The sequence below is a fragment of the Lepisma saccharinum genome, chromosome 1, assembly GCF_977018435.1.
Source record: "Lepisma saccharinum chromosome 1, izLepSacc3.1, whole genome shotgun sequence".
In the NCBI taxonomy this organism is placed as follows: Eukaryota; Metazoa; Arthropoda; class Insecta; order Zygentoma; family Lepismatidae; genus Lepisma; species Lepisma saccharinum.
This window is the reverse complement of record NC_139229.1, coordinates 129,523,850-129,544,575: the sequence shown is the minus strand read 5'-3', so window position 1 is coordinate 129,544,575 and position 20,726 is coordinate 129,523,850. Positions and strand designations below refer to the sequence as shown.

General features: G+C 37.6%; 1 protein-coding gene across 1 annotated transcript in view; it reads right to left on the bottom strand.

Annotated features, from left to right (window-relative positions):
- The window catches only part of Lim3 (Lim3 homeobox protein), a 202,214-nt gene extending 181,725 nt beyond the window's left edge, over positions 1 to 20,489 (bottom strand). Inside the window, exon 1 of the mRNA XM_083138620.1 lies at positions 19,911 to 20,489. Coding sequence (XP_082994746.1) covers positions 19,911 to 20,031 — 121 coding nt within the window. The 5' untranslated portion in view covers positions 20,032 to 20,489. The remainder of the gene's footprint in view (positions 1 to 19,910) is intronic.
- Positions 20,490 to 20,726: the final 237 nt, after the last annotated feature.

Sequence of the window (20,726 nt, the reverse complement as noted above, 5' to 3'; positions counted from 1 at the left end):
TTATCTTATAATTTCCTGCTCACAGGAGATGTAGGTACGTACCAAAATGCATGCTCGACCAAGACTCGAACCACGGTCTTCCGACATACCGTTCCATTGCTCAACCAACTTTACATTAAGACAGATCAGTGGCATCGTATGTCAGAGGACCCGAATTAGAATCGTGGTATGGTACCCTTTTTCGTAGTACGTCCCCTGTGTGCCAAATTATGAGGAAAAGAAGTCATGCAAACGCAGTGTCCACTACATTTGCACGAGGCTTCTTGTGTCTAAGGTAGACTGGTCCTTGGCGTATCCTTGTTCTTTTGTTGGGAGAGTCTAAATTCCTCAAGACGGTTTGCAACAGACGTTCGTAAAAAGCAAAGAAAGCAAACTTTTTACGTTATTGAAATTAATCATAATAAAAAGTGCTATGAGACAAGTATAGAACATGGCACATAGGTTGGAAATTTGATTCTACAGTGCCTTCATTTGGTTTTTGTGCCGCTAGAACGCAGTCACTATAGAGGCTGGAATCACTCCACTTGCCGACGGAATTGGATATACGCATTCCCTCAACTCAAGCAGATAACGCATTTGGTAGCTTTCCAAGCAGAGGTTTCTTGAAGTTTCTCACTGGTAAGCATACTGAGGAATACTGCAATGGATTAACTCTGATCAACATGCTATCGAGGACAGTTCCTTGTCGTCCGAACTTGGCAGTTTTCTGTTTGCCAAGAATGTCACTACTTTCTTACTTACGGGCGGAAAAAAGAAGGATTTATATTCGCTTCTGTGTAGTTTTCTGAGGTGATAAGTGGTAAATCGATAATTGTTGAGTGTTCATAAATGTTATTAGTGTTGTTATAATGCCGCAACATAAGTACACTTTACAACGACCTACATTTTATGGACAATTCTAATGTGAAAACGAACTCGTGCAGAAGAACTAATGCCTGTGAATGCAAAGTTTCTCAAGAGACGTGAAAAATATGTGGCACTACAAGGACAACATTTCCAACATCTGTGACAAAACTGATTACTTTACTTGTAATTGAGAAATATATTAATTTAAATATATGAGCTTGAGTTGAGGAATTACATACACCCAAATTCACCGATAACCGGCGTACTACATGGGCCGCGTTCTGTCGGCACAAGAAACAAGTGAAGGGACTGTATTTATCACGACCACCAATAAACGTACATGTACATCTGTTCCTACATGGAATTTGTACATGGGAGTAAAGGAGGGTGCTGATCATATCTCTTTCACAAAAGGTCAAGATCGTGAATATCTGAGACAATTATCGGGGGGGGGGGGCAAAGTGCAAAAAGTGTTGGTGGGTAAAACAGTTTACTTTCCCTTGGTAGATAAGGTTCTGTCTCCCCTCGCCCCCCCTAATAGCTGCCACTGCTGAGACCCTAACTACAAATCCTCCAACGGCATGTTGCAATGTCGCTGTATTTCTTCTTATGTCAGTATATGTATGTGAGTTTTATGTGCATACAAACATATGCATTCATACATATATTTGAACCAAAATACTAACTTATATGTTGGGTTGGCCCGTACCCAGGGGAGGGCCATGGGGGCCATGGAAATATTAGAATGTGAACCTATAAAATCCTACAAAAATAACATTGACGATTTTTTTCAGAATTTGAAATAATTTCAACTTCGTCCAAGTATGCCGTAAATGAAAGGGTTTGTTGTGGAGACTGTAAGCCCATAGTGTAATATTGCTCATGAATGACGGATGGAGACTCAACAGACAGGTGACTCTGGAAGGTTCTGCCATTGGCTGGGTTCAGTTTGGTTACACTGTAAAATTGGTGCTGTAATATGGCTCGGAATTATTATACAGTAGATATTACGGGAACAGTGGATGGGAGGAATTTTGGTCCGCCTTTTCCCCCACTTTCTTCAACTCGTAGAGAACATTCTGCTTCGCAGTTGTTAAATGAATTTGTAGGACCCTTACCACACACCCCAGAAAATGCCCAAGGACGACAAAGGGAGGGGGAAGATGTAGAAACGTACGTAAAGGTCCCTTGTAAACCCCGGTGGGTGAATAAACGTCCAAGTAAGCCTTTGGAAAGTTCGTCGTCGTCTGATGAAGACGAACGAGTATTATATAATAGGTCCGATTTGAGAAAGTTAAACATGGAAATGGCCAAAGAAAATTTGACTCAATTAATAGCTACCGTACCTATAGTTAAGGAAATTAATGCTGAAAGCCTGTATAGATTTTTGTATGTATTGCAGGGTATTAAAGACAGAAAAATGTTTCCTTCTCACGAGATTATGCTCGCAGTTTTACCAAAATTAAATACTGAAATGGGTAAATTATGGATGAAATGTATAATTGAAAATATCCCTTGGAATGATGTATTTCAAATGATCTTAAATAAGTATGCAACTTCTATTGGGAGACAGTATTTATGTAATAAGTATGTACTGGGTAATCAAAGAGATAATGAAACTCCCTTAGAGTATTTAGAAAGTAGAGTTCGAGCTGCTAAGATTTTACAGTACGATATGGATGAAGGTACTTTTGTAAGTTATCTTGTTGATAGACTTAAACCTCAGTATTCCCAAAAAATGTATCTAAAGGGGATACCTAATACTTTAAATGAATTACAGAACGAGTTGAAAGTTTTAGAAAAACTTTCTTATTTGTCCAAAGATTTTTGGGGATTGCATAATATAGAACGACAATTCAAGGCTAAAGATCATGCATTCAAAGAATATACGCCCAAATATTGTCGTAAATGTTCAGCAAGTGATCATTCTGAGCGATGGTGTCCGATGCAGGTGAGGGGTGCTCAACTTGCTTTGCAAGGATCACGTAGTGACATAATGACCCAGACAAGATGGTGAAACTAAAGTGACTGCTGTGTTTGTTGACTGTAAAATAAATAATCTGAATTTATTGGCCTGTTTAGATTCTGCGTCAACATATAGTTTAATTAGTGAAAGTCTCTTAGATCGAATAAAGACTAGGGGAACTGTTCGAGAATGGGATTTGGATATGCAAGTGATAGTTGGTAACAACAACCTTATGAATATTAATAAAGGAGTTATGTTAAATGTTGGTCTTGGAAATTTATCGTGGACCACAACTTTTCATGTTTGCAAAAACATGCCTCTAGACTTAGTGCTTGGTGTGAGATTTCAGAAACAGTGCCACATGGTGATTAACTATTTAGAACAAATTGTTGGTTTTTCCGGAAGTGATGAGAAAATCCCTATTAAATGGACCTCTGAAAGCTTATGCAAAAATTTTCGTGTTTTACAGAATATAGGTCAAAGACAAAGACAAGATCGTCCTTCATTTCCTGTACGTTCTCCTGCCCAGGGTTCAGCCAGCACAGGCCGAGGTGTCGGAGCTCGGTCTTATCAGCGCACGAGAACTGACCAAGGTCAACATGTAGCTTTCCAGCAGGCAGCAGGTGCGAACCAGGAAAACTTCGTCAGAAATGTAAACAGTGGTGAGAACTCCTTTCGGAGCCAGTCCAGGACTTCGTGGAGGCCACAAGAGAGAAGGCGTGGACTCGAATCCAGAGCTTCTGACGTTTCTGGCGCATCTTTTGGACAGTTTGCATTAGAGGATACTGAACAACAGTTATGTAAGTTGAAAAGTGAATTTTCTGATGTTATTACTTCTAAGCTAGGACGTTTAAAGAACTTTTCGTATAAAATTAAATTATATGATAATGTTCCTGTACATCGGAGTCCATATTTTGTTCCACCATCTAAACAACAGGAACTAGATGGAGTGATTACTGAATTATTAGAACAAAACATTATTGAAACATCTTCGTCACCGTACGCAGCACCTTGCTTTGTAATTCCTTCTTCAGGGGGGACTAAAAGACTTATTTGTGATTATTCTGCAGTGAATAAGAAAATAATCTATGATGCGCACCCAGTGGCTAATATGGAAGAAACTATGGCTCAATTGAGTCAGGGGAAGGTATTTTCTGTTATTGATTTGAAAAGAGCGTTCAACCAGGTAAACTTGGATGAATCTAGTAGAGATGTAACAGCCTTTGTAACTCCTAATAATCAGTATAGATATAAGGTCATTCCATTTGGCATTAGTATTGGGCCAAGTTGCATGTCACGAGTTATGAACCAAGTTTTTCATGATTATAAGGGAAGGTTTTTACATTTATTTTGTGATGACATAATAGTTCATAGTGCTAATGAGAAAGAACATCTGGAACATTTACGTTTAGTACTGCAGAGATTACGTGAATATGGGTTAACGATTTCCCCCAATAAAAGTTGTTTTTTGAAAAGGAGAATAAAATTCTTGGGATTTATTGTGGGGCAAGGAAATTGTGAAATGGATCCAGACAGAATTGAAGCTATTCAAAATCTCCCTTCTCCGAGAAATTTAAAAGGATTGTTAAGATTATTGGGTACCTTAAATTTTTTATTCTAAATTTATTCCAGAGTATTCTACTGTGGTAGCTCCCTTAAATGAAATTCGAACACCCAAAATAAAATTTTATTGGGGTTCTAGGCAACAAGAGGCACTAGAAAAAATTAAAACTCTATTTAGAGAACATGTAATTTTGAAATTGCCTGACTTAAATAAACCGTTTGTTATTCAATGTGATGGGTCCTTGAGAGGATTCGGCTCTTGTCTTTTGCAAGCTGATGAAAATAATAATCTGAGACCAGTGGCGTTCTTTTCTAAAAGATTAAAAGAAGTTGATAGAAAACGAACAATTTATGAGATTGAACTTATAAGTTTAATGCAAGCCATATCACGTTTTGAATACTGTTTGAAAATTCAGCCTTTTATTATTCAATTAGATAATATGAGCCTTAGTTATATGGTTAAACAATCTAGGAAATATTCCAAATATGCGAGATGGATGGAGAAACTCTCTTGTTATAAGTTTGAAGTGGTGCACATACCCTCTAAGCAAAATGTGACTTCTGATTTATTATCTCGTATGTATGATTGGAGAGATTATCACACGGAAGAATTAGATTCTGATTATGTTAGTAATGTTAATTTGGCCATGTTGGTAAACCCATTTCATGCCGATACCTTGAAGAAAGAAATGTTGAAAGATCAGGAATTGGCCAATATTTTGAGACAAATGGAGCAAGGTATAAATTTCCCAAATTATAAATTGCATCGAGGTTTCTTATACAAAAGAACTAAAGCCAAGAATTTTCCTTATAGGATATGTGTACCAGATAATTTGAAACATCCTTTAATATTATATTATCACACTAATATGCGAACAGGATCTCATGGTAATTGGTTGAAAACACTTAAGCGTCTACAGAGACACGTTACTTGGAAACATATGTCTCAGGATGTTAAGGATTTAGTTCAATCTTGTGATGTATGTCAACGAGCTAAGTGTAAAAACACAACCCCTGAAAATATATTAACGTCTGAAATTGTAACAATTCCTATGAAAAGGTTGTACATAGATATTTGTGGACCATTACCTGTATCTAATGGTTATAAATATATTTTTGTTCTGGTAGATGGAGCATCAAAATTTTGTATATTTGAGCCAATTAGGAAATTGAGTTCAAAGGTATTGATTGATAAATTAGATCATATTTTTATGACTTATGGCTATTGTTATGAGATTGTATCAGACAATGCGTCATATTTTGTATCAGATGCATTTACCAGTTATTTATTTAACCATGGAATTCAGCATATTAGATTATCTGTTGGCAATCCTCAGGCCAATTTAAGTGAAAGATACATACGTACTTTGAAAACTGCCTTGAGATGTTATTATTCAGCAGATCAAACTAAATGGCATGAAGGTTTGAAAAAGATACAGTATAGTTTAAATTGTTCATACCATCAGACATTGAAGTATACTCCGTCGGAATTGTTTTTGGGACGACAATTGTGGGATCCATTGGAAGTCCAATGGCAATTATCTGATATGGATTTTAATGTAGCAAATGGTAATTTGCAAGATAAATGGAAAAATGCTATCAGAAATATGCAAAGGGAATGGGAAAAGAGAAAACAATTGTATAAGAAGCGATATGCACCCATAACGTTTCAAGTCAATGACAAAGTATTAGTTAGGACTAAGATTAAATCTTCCTTAGAGGACAAGATAACTAAAAGTCTTTCTAATATGTACGAGGGTCCATATTTTATAAGTAAATTTCTAACAGAGAATTCAGTTCTGGTTAAGAAAGTTGATGATGACAAGGTATGTTCCAAAGTACATGTACATAAATTGAAAAGATATTTGGAGCCCAGGAGAGGCAATAATAGGTAATTTTATACATGGATCGACAAGATCTCTGACTATGTAAGGTTAATTAAGGATTCTCCCATTATATAAATGTAAATTATTGTAGATTTGGTGTAGGTTGCCTGTATTATAGTAAGAATGAATGGTTTATGTTTGTAAACTTGTACTGGTACCAGTTTGTTTTATTTTTATTTTTGAATATTTACAGGCGATGGAGTTGGAGGGATGACATGCGCAAACCCCTATAACTATTACGAAACCTCGCTCTAAAGCTTGAATCTTGGTTATGTATGAAGAGAATGTTTGAATGTTTGAAATGTGAATTCTGAGAAGATATGTGTAACTAGTAGTACACTATGTGCTAGAAAATTGTAATTTTTGGGGGAGAGGTTGTTTTGTAAGCCCATAGTGTAATATTGCTCATGAATGACGGATGGAGACTCAACAGACAGGTGACTCTGGAAGGTTCTGCCATTGGCTGGGCTTCTGCGCTGGTCGAGCGAGAAGTTTAGCGTGGCAGATCCTTGCCGACTACGAGAGACTTCTGACGTACTGGACACTGGCTGGACAGGCTGAGTATATTGCATTACAGTCTATCGCCCTTTGTAGGCCCTCATGGCCGGGTGTAATTTACCTAAAGTCCATTGATTTATTTTGAGTTCTTAAAAGTGCAAGAAAAGGAAATTGTTTTAGTTTAGATTTTTTGGTGGATTGCTCCGGGTCATGTTGGCTGTGGGGGGTTTTGGGCTGGGCTGCGATTTGCTCTGACTCGTGTAGCCTTTACTTACTGACTGCTGACTATCAAATGGGACAAATTAAACTAGGTTAACTGGGAGAAAATCCATAGATATTTCTGTTGAATTAATTGTATTTGGAAAGTATAAGTACTAATGTTTTGTAATAAATATTGAGTTAACGAATATTAAGTTCCAATTGTATACTTTAAGTACCTAATATATGATCATCCACTGCGCCGATAAGACAATCCTCGTCTCACTTCTTTGGTATTAAAGGGGAAACAAGAGACGTAGAGGATTATAAGACGGACAGTCTCTAGAAGTCTGCAAACTACAATATTGAGTAATTTTAGTGTTATAACAATTTATGTAAGGCTACCAGATGTCCCGATTTAGTTGGGACAATCCATTGATTTTAATCACTGTCTTGAACTGCAGTGGTGTTGCCAAAAAAAAATCTCGTTTTTTTGTTTAATTCATAATTAACGTGTTCTTTATTTTAATAATCATTGCTAATACGTATCATTTAATTTACAAATATATTATTTTCTACACATAAAATTATCATAGCTGTTCAATGGCGCTGGTAAAGAAAATTAATGGAAATTTGAAAACATTGTTAATTTGCGGAAGTGAATGTTTATCGATGAGTTGAAATTTTCCCGTTACCTTTGGCCATAATATTGCAACTCTACAATTGTACATTGTACATTGTCTCTAACTGCAATATTACCATAGCATTGCTAGTCACATCTAACATTCCAACAGCATTTCGCCGACCACGGCGGTGGAGTGGTTTAGTACATCACGCTACAACGCCAGTTGTCCCGGATTCGATTACTGGCCTTTGCATGCGTGTTCCTTGTGAGTGTTCCGTCGTATCACTCATCCTCATCGGCGCGATTAGCCGAAAGTAGCAGAATAGTGACTTTAAATAACCCAACTCAATCAATCCAACGTCATTTTCTGCCATTCTTTTTGTTGCATATTTTCGGGTCCCCCCCCCTCGTCAAACAAAACCTGGGCACGGGGCTGATGTTATGTATAATAAAGGCAGTAATAATAGAAGTGCATTTACTACCTCGCAGAGAGAGAATACATTTCCTTGCAAATATATGAATTTCCTGTTCACATTTTATCCAGCGATGGACGGCATTTACACCAAGCAAAATTTTAACTCACAGATGAAGTCTTACATGTGATGTGTTGAAAAATCTCGAAACTCCAATGCACCTAAATATTTTTTTTTCCAATCATGTCGTATTCCCTACACCAAAATCTCTCACACTGATCTTAAACTTCTTAAAAATCAATCATTAGGCAACTTTTCAAAGCCCTTGCGATTGAGAAAAGTGAGAAATCTGCCAGAAATTTGATCTTTGACGTCACTTTCACCAGCGCAACCACCAGACCGAAGTTCCACACGAGTGTTTAAACGACCTAATCTAATGAATGTAATCGAGTGCCTATACATCGATCTATGACCCACTGGGCGTTAATAAAACAAGTGTGATTTCGATCAAACGAGGAGCACTGGGTCAATTGGATTGAATTGAGGTATTAATGATCAGACACAAACCAACTGGGACTTCGGTAACGAGTGAGAGTGGAGGAGCGCTGGCCCTGATTCTGTTGTACATGTGTGAATATTTGAGTATACATGCGTGAATGTGTGTGTGTGTGGATCAGTTTGCGACAAAAGAAAACAATTAGGCAGTCGTTTCTGTATATCAAATGCCTGCCTCCGTGAGGGAGGCGCTACGAATCCAGGGTCTCGGGTTAGAATCCGGCCCTAGGCATGAGTGTTCTTTGTCAAAAACTCAATGTGCTGACCAAGGCAGAAATTTATTTTATTATAAAACATAAACTAAACGTAACGTTTCAACCTTCTAGCAAGGTCTTCTTCAGACTCTGCACCAAGTACAAAAGACCTTGCTAGAAGGTTGAAACGTTACGTTTAGTTTATGTTTTATAATAAAATAAATTTCTGCCTTGGTCAGCATATTGAGTTTTTCATATCATGGAAACAAGGCTTAATGGTGTTATTCTTTGTGAGTGTCCCTTCATTGCTTCCATCATATTTCGTTCATCCTCATCGTCGGAATTAGCCAAAACTGGCGGAAAAGCGGCGCTAAATAATAAAAATTAAATCAAAATTCAAATCGTGTATCAAGCACCTCTGTATTTTTTATTTTCCGTTGCTTTTATGTCTCCTCAGCCGATTCGCGGCGATGCAGATGAGTGGTAATTAGTTTCAGTTGATGAAGAAGCGCCTACGTGCGAGTATCCATGCCTTAGCTGGAATTCGAATCTGGAACTTTGGCGTCAGTCGACCACTCAACAGCAACTGAAAGATGAAGCTTCGGAGATTTATTGATAAAAATAAATTATATTTTATTTTAAAACTAATAATGCAAAAGCAGATATATTAACTCACAGTTTTTTTTATTATTCTTAACCCCCTATTTTGTCGCATACCGCTGAAACTACGCATCAAAAGAAAAGTTATTAGATAGAGAGCCCATATTTTTTTAGAATAGATTGGAAGTTATTTCAGGAGTTTGACTGTATTAGTTCGAAAGATATGTACTAACGTTTTCGTGTAATGTAAAATTATAATGCAGTCAATTAGATAGACTATACTAAGATTTGGAGAGGTTTATAGAAGTTGGTGTCAACGATACTATATTAGCGTATAATCATTTTATTGGAGACAGGTCATAGATAATACCTCTCTACCCTCGTACTATACCGAAACGCCAGGGGTCCCAGGTTAGAATCCCGGCCTGGGCATGGAAGTTTGTGAGTGTCCATTCATCAATTTCATCATGTCATCACTCATCCCCATCTTCGCAAATTAGCCAAAAGTGGCACAAAAAGCGAAGTAAAATTAAGCAAATCAATCAATACACCGAAAAGATGTAAGGAAATGCGTATGTAGAATATGGTATTTTCAAGTACAAAACAGTATCGCCCCTCACTCACATTTTGACAGTAAGGCTACTGGGTTGGGTAGAACATTGTTTATGCACATAAAAGTACACCGTTATTTTCTTTACTTGTAATTCCTTCCACGTCACGCATGAGCGTGCATGTGAAATGTGCGAAACGTTACAACTCGTATCTTTTGCTAGATACATAAACAGCGCGTGTGTGATGTCATCTAAAACTATAGATAGTTTTCAATTGCCCAATTTGGGATCCATTATGACCGCAGAAAGCTTTATAACATCATGATCACTTGTCATATTGGTTTTTGTGTACTTACTTGGATCATTATACTCCATCTCGAGTCACTATTGTCCAGCTTAATATAATGAAATGCGCGGAGATTCAGTGGAAGGAATGGGGGAGGGGCCATGGCACGCGCCGTTCCTAGAAGTACAGTATCTGTCAAGAACCGACTGCAAGAGAGTTGCCCAATAAGGTTATTTAGTCCAAGGCCTATAAACGTTATTGAGTAAAATGACATATACTTAATGGGCAACTTTCCAGGTGGCAAACAACTTGGTTTAATATTTCTTTATGACAATTAAATAAGTTTAATATGAATTCATCAGGAAAAATACAGTTGGGAGATTTTCATGACATCGAAGTGTGGAAAATTATATTAACTAATCCAGGGTCTTTACCAGTCAAGAATGTGAAGAAAAGTCAAGAAATCGTGCTTATGGTCAAGAATTTAGCTATTTCCCTTTTTACAGTATAGTGAATTTACATTGTTGTGCACCTGTACTGGGATTTGAGAAAATTCATTATTTTGGAAATCTCAAATTGTATTCAGTTGTGGTTAAAGGTTTTTTGCTTTGTTTTATAAGAAATACATTCTTGTATGCGTGAAGTTTTGTAATATTATTAAAGTAATGTGGCCAATCCCCATCCAGGATGAAGTCTGAAGCATTAATTTCTACATGCATTAATAATTAAAGCAAGTCTAAAACTCCTGTTGAAGTACAGCTTCAGTTTTCATCTTAACTAGCCTTTTGGTAGGGATTTTTCATTGAATAAAAATATATTTTTTCTTAATTTCCAACTATACTTAAAGAGGGGTGATTAAATGCACGTTTAAAAGGGGAAAAGGGTCTGTATTATATACATTTGCCCTCCTCCCCCCCCCACCCAATCTTCCTCTTCCATCCCGTCCTATCCAAGGCTGCTCTCTTCCAGTTCCTAGTTCTCAGTAGTTGTACTGCGTCTGCTCCAACCGCTTCTTCCCATCTTTTTCTGGGTTTCCCCACTGATCTTTTCTATCCAAAACTTCCTTGCATCACCTTTTTGGAGATTCGGCTGTCATCCATCCTGATTACGTGTCCTGCCCACTCTAACCTTTTAGTTCTTATATAAGCTGAGATGGGTACGTACATCTTTGTAAATTTCAAGTAATTCCTGATTGGTTCTTATTCTCCAAATATCTTGTACTTTTATTGGCGCAAATATTTTCCTCAGTATTTTCCGTTCAAACAAGTCCACCGTTTCAGCTGAGCTTTGATTAAATGTCCATGTTTCGATCTCGTATATCATTATTCTGCGAATTAGGGTTTTATACAAAGTAACTTTGGCTCCATGATATTTAATCAATGGTAGTAATGAGAAGTTTGCCTTATTGGCTCTTTGAATTCTATTTCTTACTTCTATCATCTCATCATTTTTGTCTGTGATGAATACTCCTAGATAAGGAAAACATGATACCACTTCCAATTCATGTTCTCCAATTTTTATATGATTTTCCTTTGACTTTGCTTTCTAGGTTTGGACTAAAATATTTGTTTTATTTGCGTTAATTTGTAATCCAATTTCCTTCTCTCCACGCCTTTGTCCTTAATATCTAACGCTTTCGATTATGTTGCCCAAATGGTAAGAGTTAAAATGAGTTCCGCGGGTGCAATACCAGTGTGTACCCAGAGGGGGCAACGATATGGCTTTATTGAAAACAGTTACCCCTTCCCTGTTACTTAACCGTCAACTTTTCAGGTGGAAAATATAGTAAGGATTACATTGAATGAAGGTAGTTCGATATAAATTTATTCTCAAAGGGAAGCAGAGGGATTATTGAAAACATAACATAAATGCAATAAACGATACAATAAACACAAATTCAAACGCGGCGAAGGAAACCCACGGTTGCTAATGGTACGATATGTTGCTGAAAATTGTTAACGGAATAAGCACAGTCGAAAAACAAAACGAATTTGGAAACCAGAAACCGAGAAACTGGTTTTAAGAACCGATTTTTTGTACACGTAATTGCCAGAAAGGCAATTTTTCCGCCCAAAATTCGTGATGCCCCGTAAGAGTCTCATGCCTGCGTGATAGTAAGGAAAATTTCAACTTTTCTCTTAATCCCTTCCGTTGCCGTTCCGGCGACCTCAAGAGGAAACTGAACAGGCGTTCCCGCTATCGATTGCCGACAGCAACTCTCTCTCTCTCTCCCGTGATGATGGAAAAGATTGTTCGCTAAAAACGCGCATGGAACAAGACGGCGTAACCGTGTGTTCACAGTACTACATTTCATGTGGTCGAATCCAGTCTGGATATTTGGATATTCAAAATATTATTTTTCACTATTTCACTACTGTAATCAGTTTCCACAACCTATCAATGTACAAATGTGCACGCGTGGATGCCCTAAAAATACTTTAGTAAGCAATTTACAAATTCTTTATTTACTTGAGGACTAAAGTGTCCCTTACAGTTTTTACAATGTATAAACCAATTCATAATTTGAGGGTGAACAGAGGAAAAAGATTTTAAAAAATCTTCACTTTCATGCTTTGAAATTTATGAAGGGACACTCCCAAGAACTCGCATGTTCTGGCCTGGATTCGAACCAGGGACCCCTGGCGTCGTAACACTGTGCTAATTTCTAACGATAGAAATGTAAATCATATTTATTAGTGTTATACAAAATTTTATCTTTCTGCCATGTATAATTGCCTAAATAGGCAAATCCACATAACTAATATTTGATTAAAATTATCGGCATTTTACCCAGAAAATATATTTCCCCTTTCATTAGTTACGAAGCCGCTACTTCTAAAATTTTGACTCCAATTAACAGACAGATGGAAAGGTGAATCAAAATACTAAATATCCAACAAAAACCTGATATTCTCTGAGTTCACTAAATTACATCTTTGTGTCTTTGGTAGTTTGCGAGTAATCAACAGATATCGAATAGTTATAGATTGTTGACATGAACAGTCAAATACGAGTTTATGGACCAATCAGAACAATTTTCTAGAAATAAATTGATACCTGATGTACAGTGAGCGGCAATAAAAATGGAACAGCTAGAACCTGAAATACTCGCTTCCCTGCAAGGCGTTATATGTGTTCCCTAATTCTACGACGGTGGTAGAAGTTGCCATTGAAAATTTGCTGTTAAAATCAATTTATCGCAGTAGAGTTAGGCAACACACATAATGCTTTGCAGCGAAGCGAATGTTTCAGGATCTAGCTGTTCCATTTTTATTGCCGGTGACTGTACCATTAGGTACACCAAATTACATGTTCGTGTCTTTATTTGGTTTATATATCGATTGTCGACTCGATTCTTTTCTAGCGTATCCTATATAGCACGGTCTGTTAGTTTTAGATAAATGTATCTGTCCACTGAATTTTATGTTTCTATCTTTAGTAGTTTCTGAGAAATCGATAAGTATAGATTGGTTTCGATTGTTCACCATAACGGAACGATCGGGAAGATCGATATTACACCATGTAGAAAATCAGTTCGAATGCTTTCTGAGATCTTGAACTATTAAATATGTATCCAATGTTGACTTTCAATCGCCTGAGCTCTACACGCAGACGAAGGTGCCAATCAAAATAATTTACGTCGTGTTAAATTGCCACTTGCTAAGACTTATTTGGTAGGAAATTTTAGACCTTCATATTTGCTAGTTTCGAAGATAACGACAAGTCACTTTTGATCCATTGTTAGTTTACGAGATTATCTACAGGTCACTTTTAATCCATTGTTACAGGTCACTTTTAATCCATTGTTACAGGTCACTTTTGATCCATTGTTAGTTTACAAGATATATATACAGGTCACTTTTAATCCATTGTTACAGTTCACTTTTGACCCATTGTTAGTTTACAAGATATATATACAGGTCACTTTTGACCCATTGTTAGTTTACAAGATATTTCGAGGTCACTTTTGATCCATTGTTAGTTTACAAGATATTGAGTCATCACTGGAGGATACTAGTTGATTTTTGTTGCATTGAGTTATTATGTGGTACGTGTATCACTTCACCAAATTTGGTTTTATCACTATTGTACTTTCTAAGATGTCGGTAGTTGACACAGACGGATCTAATCGTCGCACAAGGGTACTTTTTTTTAAGATCTCGCTGATAAATACCCTTAAAATTTATTAATTTAAGATTAAAATATTGAAAAATTTCATTCCTACAATGTCATACATTTTATCCATTGCTCTAAAAATGTCAACGAATCTAAAATTTTTAGACAAACAGTAAATCACTTTCGCGAGAAGCTGACTTTGGAATGCACGCATAATAATTTTGTTATGTTCATATTTGTGCATATTTTACAATCTGAGCATGGAGGGGTGTGTTGAGTAAATGCGTGTTTGCAAATGGTTTCGTAGCAGCGTGAAGTTAACATTGTTTCTTTTTTCTAAACAAATTAGTTGCATGCAATGGAAATTTTCTTTAGTCTCAACAACGTGAATTAACTATTTTATGTCGTGAATAAATTTGCACGTAGATAATAGACTTCATAGTTCGTATAATATGTGAAAAATATCGAAGGAACGGAGCACTTCACTTTCGCCCAGGTGAATATGTAATTTATTAGTAATATACGCGCTCTATTTATCTTTAGCGGAAATTTGAGGGAAAGTATTTACATTTTGGCAATAAATATGAATCTAATTTGAATAACAGTTCTCCTCGACTTCTTGCCAATTCTGTGCAAGAACAAAATTGAAAGCTCTGGAAGAGTTTGGGAATTATCTACGGTTTTGTATATAAGGCTCGGTCCCGACATCTGGTATCCATTGCCTTAATTCAATTCATATCCACATTACACTTGTTCACACCAAAGTGTTTGAAGGATGAGGACCTGTAGTGAAAAATTAATAAACGCACGCGAGTTTCTTGTCAACAACAGTGACCGCGCCTGAGGAACCAGCTAGGTCATTCCCCCACCCACCCCTAGAAATTTTTGAAAGCAGATAAAAATGCTCTTTTAATCCAACTATCATTTTTTGTATGGTGTTTAGGTGCTTACTAAATGTGAATCCCCCCAAAATAATTGTCGCCTCTGCCTCCAGAGTCTCCATTTTAATTACTGTCAGCAACACTATTTTTTAGAATTAATTATAGAAGCACAGGATTTATAAACTATATTGAAGAGAAGGTCTAGTTAATCCGTTGGTAAAAAGGGTTTATAAAAACTAATACAATATAGTGCGATAATATCCGATTATTGCCCCCTAAATCGTAAGGTTAGATAATATGTCCAGTATCTATGTTCTGTGAATGAGAGGATTATCTTGCGATTTAAATACTGCTACTTTTCGTTGTTTATACTTAGTATGATTATTATTATTATTTCAATGGCATTTCGAGGTTGAACCAAAATAAACCTGCTTCGCATGACCTTGATTATAGTAATACGTAATACATACTTGTAATAATGGCAAAATTATTACACCTTCCAACAACACCGCTAGATGGGAAAATAAAATTGTTGAATTGTATATTTTTCGTAAGGCTAATTTTTATTATTTAATTCTCAGTTATATTTAAAGTTTGCAAAAGTAAAATTCTAAATATAAATTTAATATAATTATTGTTTTACTTTACTTGATATATAGCTATCGAAGTTGTGTTGTTAGCTCTACTAAATGGTGAGTTGAGAGTGAACAATTTCAAACTACTTGAATTTCTATGCGTGAGTCTATATCGCTTCTGATCGCCCTATAGTGAATCATATATCTTGTTACGAAAGTGTTTGTACTTAAGTGGTTTTGCTTCGTTTGAAAGTACATTCACACACAGATACATGCACACTTGAAACTTTTTTTAATTTAACCTAACATTCTCAGTAAAAATACACTTTGTAATTTTTCCTTTACACATTCCAATTGTTCGTCAGTTCGAAATTTATTCAGTATTAGTTAGTTCAAATAAAAATTCATGAGCAGATATAGATTCGTGCCGTTTGTTGATTAAAATTTCAAAATCAAAATCCTAAGAGTTAGAGAGGACGTTTCTTCTTTATATAAATGTTTTCACAACTTGCGAAAACATATCGGAAATAGATTTAAAACTATTACTGCTCCACTAGTTAGCTATTGTTGAAGTAGAAAGTGTTGGATTCTAAAATTAGTGACAACAAAGAGGAAAGTACATAATGAAGAAACACACGAGAACTGCAATGCAATAGTCAACGATAAAGTACGATTAGTAGTAGCAGACTTATCGAAACATCAATGATTTTAATCATAACATAAACAAAGTGTATTAAAGAAAGAAATTTTTAGAAAATACTATAAGTTTGAATTTTTAAGAAGTCAAGAATAAACAAGAAGCTCAAAAGGGACATACATTAACATAGAGTTGTGTACACCGTTTTTTTCAATGTTCTCCGTTAATTCCGATGAAGGGTTATTAACTGATTAAATAGATGCGACTCGAACCAAGAAACTTCGGACTCTAATAATGAGTCGAACGCCTCGGGCACTAAGGCAGATCGTGTAGAATAATCCAAAAATATATTACACATAATTGTGTGTTATAGCATCATGATAACAGATCGAGTGAATTTATGTTTCCTTGTTGTTAGCAAAGAAATTCAATTATGTTAAACAAAATAGAACGAAGGAATTTATAGGTAATGGCATAATTTATTTTCATAGTAGTGTAGAAATAATAAAACCACATAGAATGGAAAGAACATTTGGCTACTTAACTCTGCCGAGTGAGGATACAAATGCATCTTCATAGACGAACTAAGACCATAGCTAATTCAAAAAGTATTCAAGGGCACAGAGAAATTCGTTAACAATAATACAACCTCAAGAACTGAAAAACATTAAAACATATAGAAATAAGTGCAATAGCGTAAACAACTAGTTTTAGTGTCTAGCTAATAATATTAAATTAATTTTAATGTTTGCAATATAAACCTCAGCGAACGAAGTGTAGTAATTTTTTGTGACAATTTCATCGAACTCTTTGTGTATTAAACTAAACTGGTGGAGATTTTATCTCAAATACTAGAATTTCTAAAAGAACTTTGTGGTGTATTTTCCGCAATGTATTGATTCAGTGTGTAACTGTTTTTCCGCATGTTCAGTGAATTTCGTATTTTTCCTATTCAGAATTTCTTCTTCTCCATTTTTGGATAATCGCGACCGCGAGAATGGTGATTATATGAAATTCATGAAGGGACACTCATAAAGGAACAGCCATGCCCAGGCCGAGATTCAAACCCAGAACCTTCGTGGGTCGAGCACTCAACGCGCTCGTACACCGAGGCGGCATATATCCATATATCCAATAACTCACTACAAAAATGTAATCGTAAACTTAATGTACTATGTACTTAAACTAAACTCTTTTTTGTACGTTGAACCTTGTAGTACCTTAATCGAACCAAATGTCTTGGGTTTCGCATAACTCTCTGAATCCTATATCTTTACACAATATTGTTGAAAGCGCACCACATAATAGGTGAAAATGTTTGTATAAAATCAAAGAGTCTTAGTTCTGAAATACTAGCAGAATCTTATCGATAGAATAGAGCAGTGAATTATTGCCGGTCTAGTCATTAGAACAGGAAGGTTATTTGATTCAAGAACTTAAATACTTGAAGATTATCTGTGTAGTTACATTCATGGCGGCACCATTTAGAACTATTCTCTTCTTATAGTAACCAAACTTTTTTTACAACTCAACGTTTCGACACAGATTCACATATGGCTATCAAGAGTTATATGAAAATAACCTGCAATGTTATTTACAATAAATAATCAGTAAGAAATGCTTAAACAGTGTAAAAGTTTTTGAACATATATTGTTAATTAACAATTTCAAAATGTAACTGTTAGTATTTAATTGTTTAATAATTTGTTATTAACTATTTGTTCAACTGGCATTGATATTGCATTTTTATGCAATTCTTGAAAAAGACACATGTGAAACTGTGTCGAAACGTTGAGTAAAAAACAAGTTTCGCTCACTACAAAGAAAAAATATTGTATTGATTAGTGCAATCTAAGCGGAACTGGATAATGCTATATGCAATGTAATCTATGAACGAGAAGAATTCGTCTTTAAAATTAAAGAACAAAAAATTCATGAATGTATTTCGGCCATATTGTCACCGTAACTGATCACTGGCGAACTGTATCACTTCCAAGTTTTTTGTACTTGGTTCAGTGAACTAGATTACTGCAAGATTTCTGTAGTAGATCGACGACAAACTACGTAGATCATTCCAAAATTTTACAATTCACTGGACGATTTTTTTGTGGATATCACTTTCACGAACACACTACACATTACAGCAATTTGAAACGTCAGAATGATCAAAATGCACTTTAATGTACCGTCAATCACCAGAAGTTACGTATTACCTAAACGGCAATGGAAAAACTTGGATTTAGCACTTAAGAGGGATACCGTCCCAATGCACTGCAAGAAAGAAAGCCCGTGGGTGACGATGCGGTTCCCCTTACTTCCGCGTCATCTCTCTTGTAATATCTTGTTGGACTTTTCGAGGTAGAATGCCCGAAGTCTGGAAACTGACTGGACAAGACGCGTCAGGACGTCATTCTCTTGAGGGAATCCAGCACGCCGTTCGAGTAATGAAATTTGTCCAGAGAGAGAGAGAGAGAGAGAGAGAGAGCGAGTGAGAGAGGGACAGAGAGAGAGAGAGAGAAGAAATTGGATGGAGCTTTCATTCAAGTTACTGGAGGACCAACCCATCACAAATTCTCAACGAGATGTATCTAGGTGACGGCTGGATTGTTCTCGGAATGTATTTAGTAAAATGAAGATCCGTTCGATCGACGACGGCGTCAACACAGGGGGGTGGGGGGGGGGGAGGAGACATAATTCTGGAAATTGAATTTTTGTCGGTGCCAAGAATTCCGTCCTGCCAAGAAATCAGAGCTTTTCCATGAAGCGTCAATCTAGGTGGCGTTCATGGTTATAAATCTTCCTTGTGGAGCGATCATTGGTTGATGTTCTAAAGTGAACTGTCTGCCATATAGAGAAGCCAGTTAGGGATTGTTGAAAGACGTCACGAGCTTCTCTGGCCAATAAGATGCTCTTTCTTTCGCTTGCAAGAATACGGTAAAGTATATGACCCTCCATGTTTTGTGACCTTAAAGTTCCTAGTATTGATGGGGCTGGGACAGTGGGTCAGTTTGCAAAATAGGTCCTGAAAGAAGCAACATGTGATTGGTCGGCAACTTTTGGCCCTCGCTCTCCTTTGTCGTTGTTGTTATTTATTTAAACACACACAAACACACGTGTGTCGTGGACCCACACACTCACATATAAAGCGAACCCCTCTGGTTTTTCCTCCAAGCGCACCCATGAAGGTACCCAGATACGCGAAGAGCAATCAAAAGTATGGGCTCCTAATCAAATCAGTCGCCTCATAATCAGAGAGTCCAATCTTTATAAGTGCTCACTCTCATGAAAATAATATCGGTGGGGACCCGGTGCGTCGGGGAAAAGGGGAAGGATTCTGTGTTTGGGAGATTGAACGGGTGGTAGGGGAGGCGAGGGAGGAGGAGGGATGTTTGGTTGGTCGCTGAATTTTAAAAATACAAGGAGGACGCACGCCGGGAGGATATTGAGGTGAGAGACGGTCCAGAAAACACATCCGAGAGGACAAAGATCGCAGCGGGAGGGATCGGGGAAGACCACTTACCTTCCAAAGACTTGTTTCTGCTGAGAAGAGCCAGAAGAACGTCCTGATTCGGCGGTCCGTCTCCTCCTTGCTGCTTGGCGACTATCGGTGGTGTCCCGGCCTGCCTGACTGCGGCGGACATGAGTTCGTAGCCCGGCGGAGACAACGTGACACTGGGATTCCCGAGCTGGTGGTTGAAGATGCTCGGAGGGAACGGAAGGCCGCTCTGGTTGGCGGAGAGGCCGCACCGGAGCCCTGGGAGGCAGCAGGGGCAGCCACTGGCGACGATGGTCGTTATGGTGGCGGTTTTTGCGAGCGCTCAACGGTTGTGGTGTGTGGCGGCAGTGCCGATGTCGGACTCCCAGGCGAAGCGCCTTCCCAACACGGTCACCTCGTCGAGAGCCGACGCTGCATCGCGTACGTGGATGTCTGTGCACGCGCTTATGGATGCCGGTACGTGGTCTGCATGCGTGTTTACGCTGTCGGGGGGGAGGAGGTGGGGACTTTCTCGACCCCCCGTGGCTATTAAGAAACCCCCGTGCTCATATGATCCGTTCTTACGCACGTATGATCCTCGCGTGTATGACCGCGCTCGCGTGTGTGTGTATGTGTTTTGCGTCGTACGCCGTGTATACTCCAGTTCCCCAACCTTACTCTTCGTGTTTCCTATTTCTTTTTTCTTTCGGTGTCTTGAAAGAATAAAGCCTCGAGTGTTTACGGACGCGGTTCCTCGTTTTTGAACCCGAGACGGGTCGGATCGGACCCCGCGTTTAGGACCAGGAGTTCCGCGGGCGCACCACACCCCAAAACACCACAACACAAACCCCCTCGCACCGG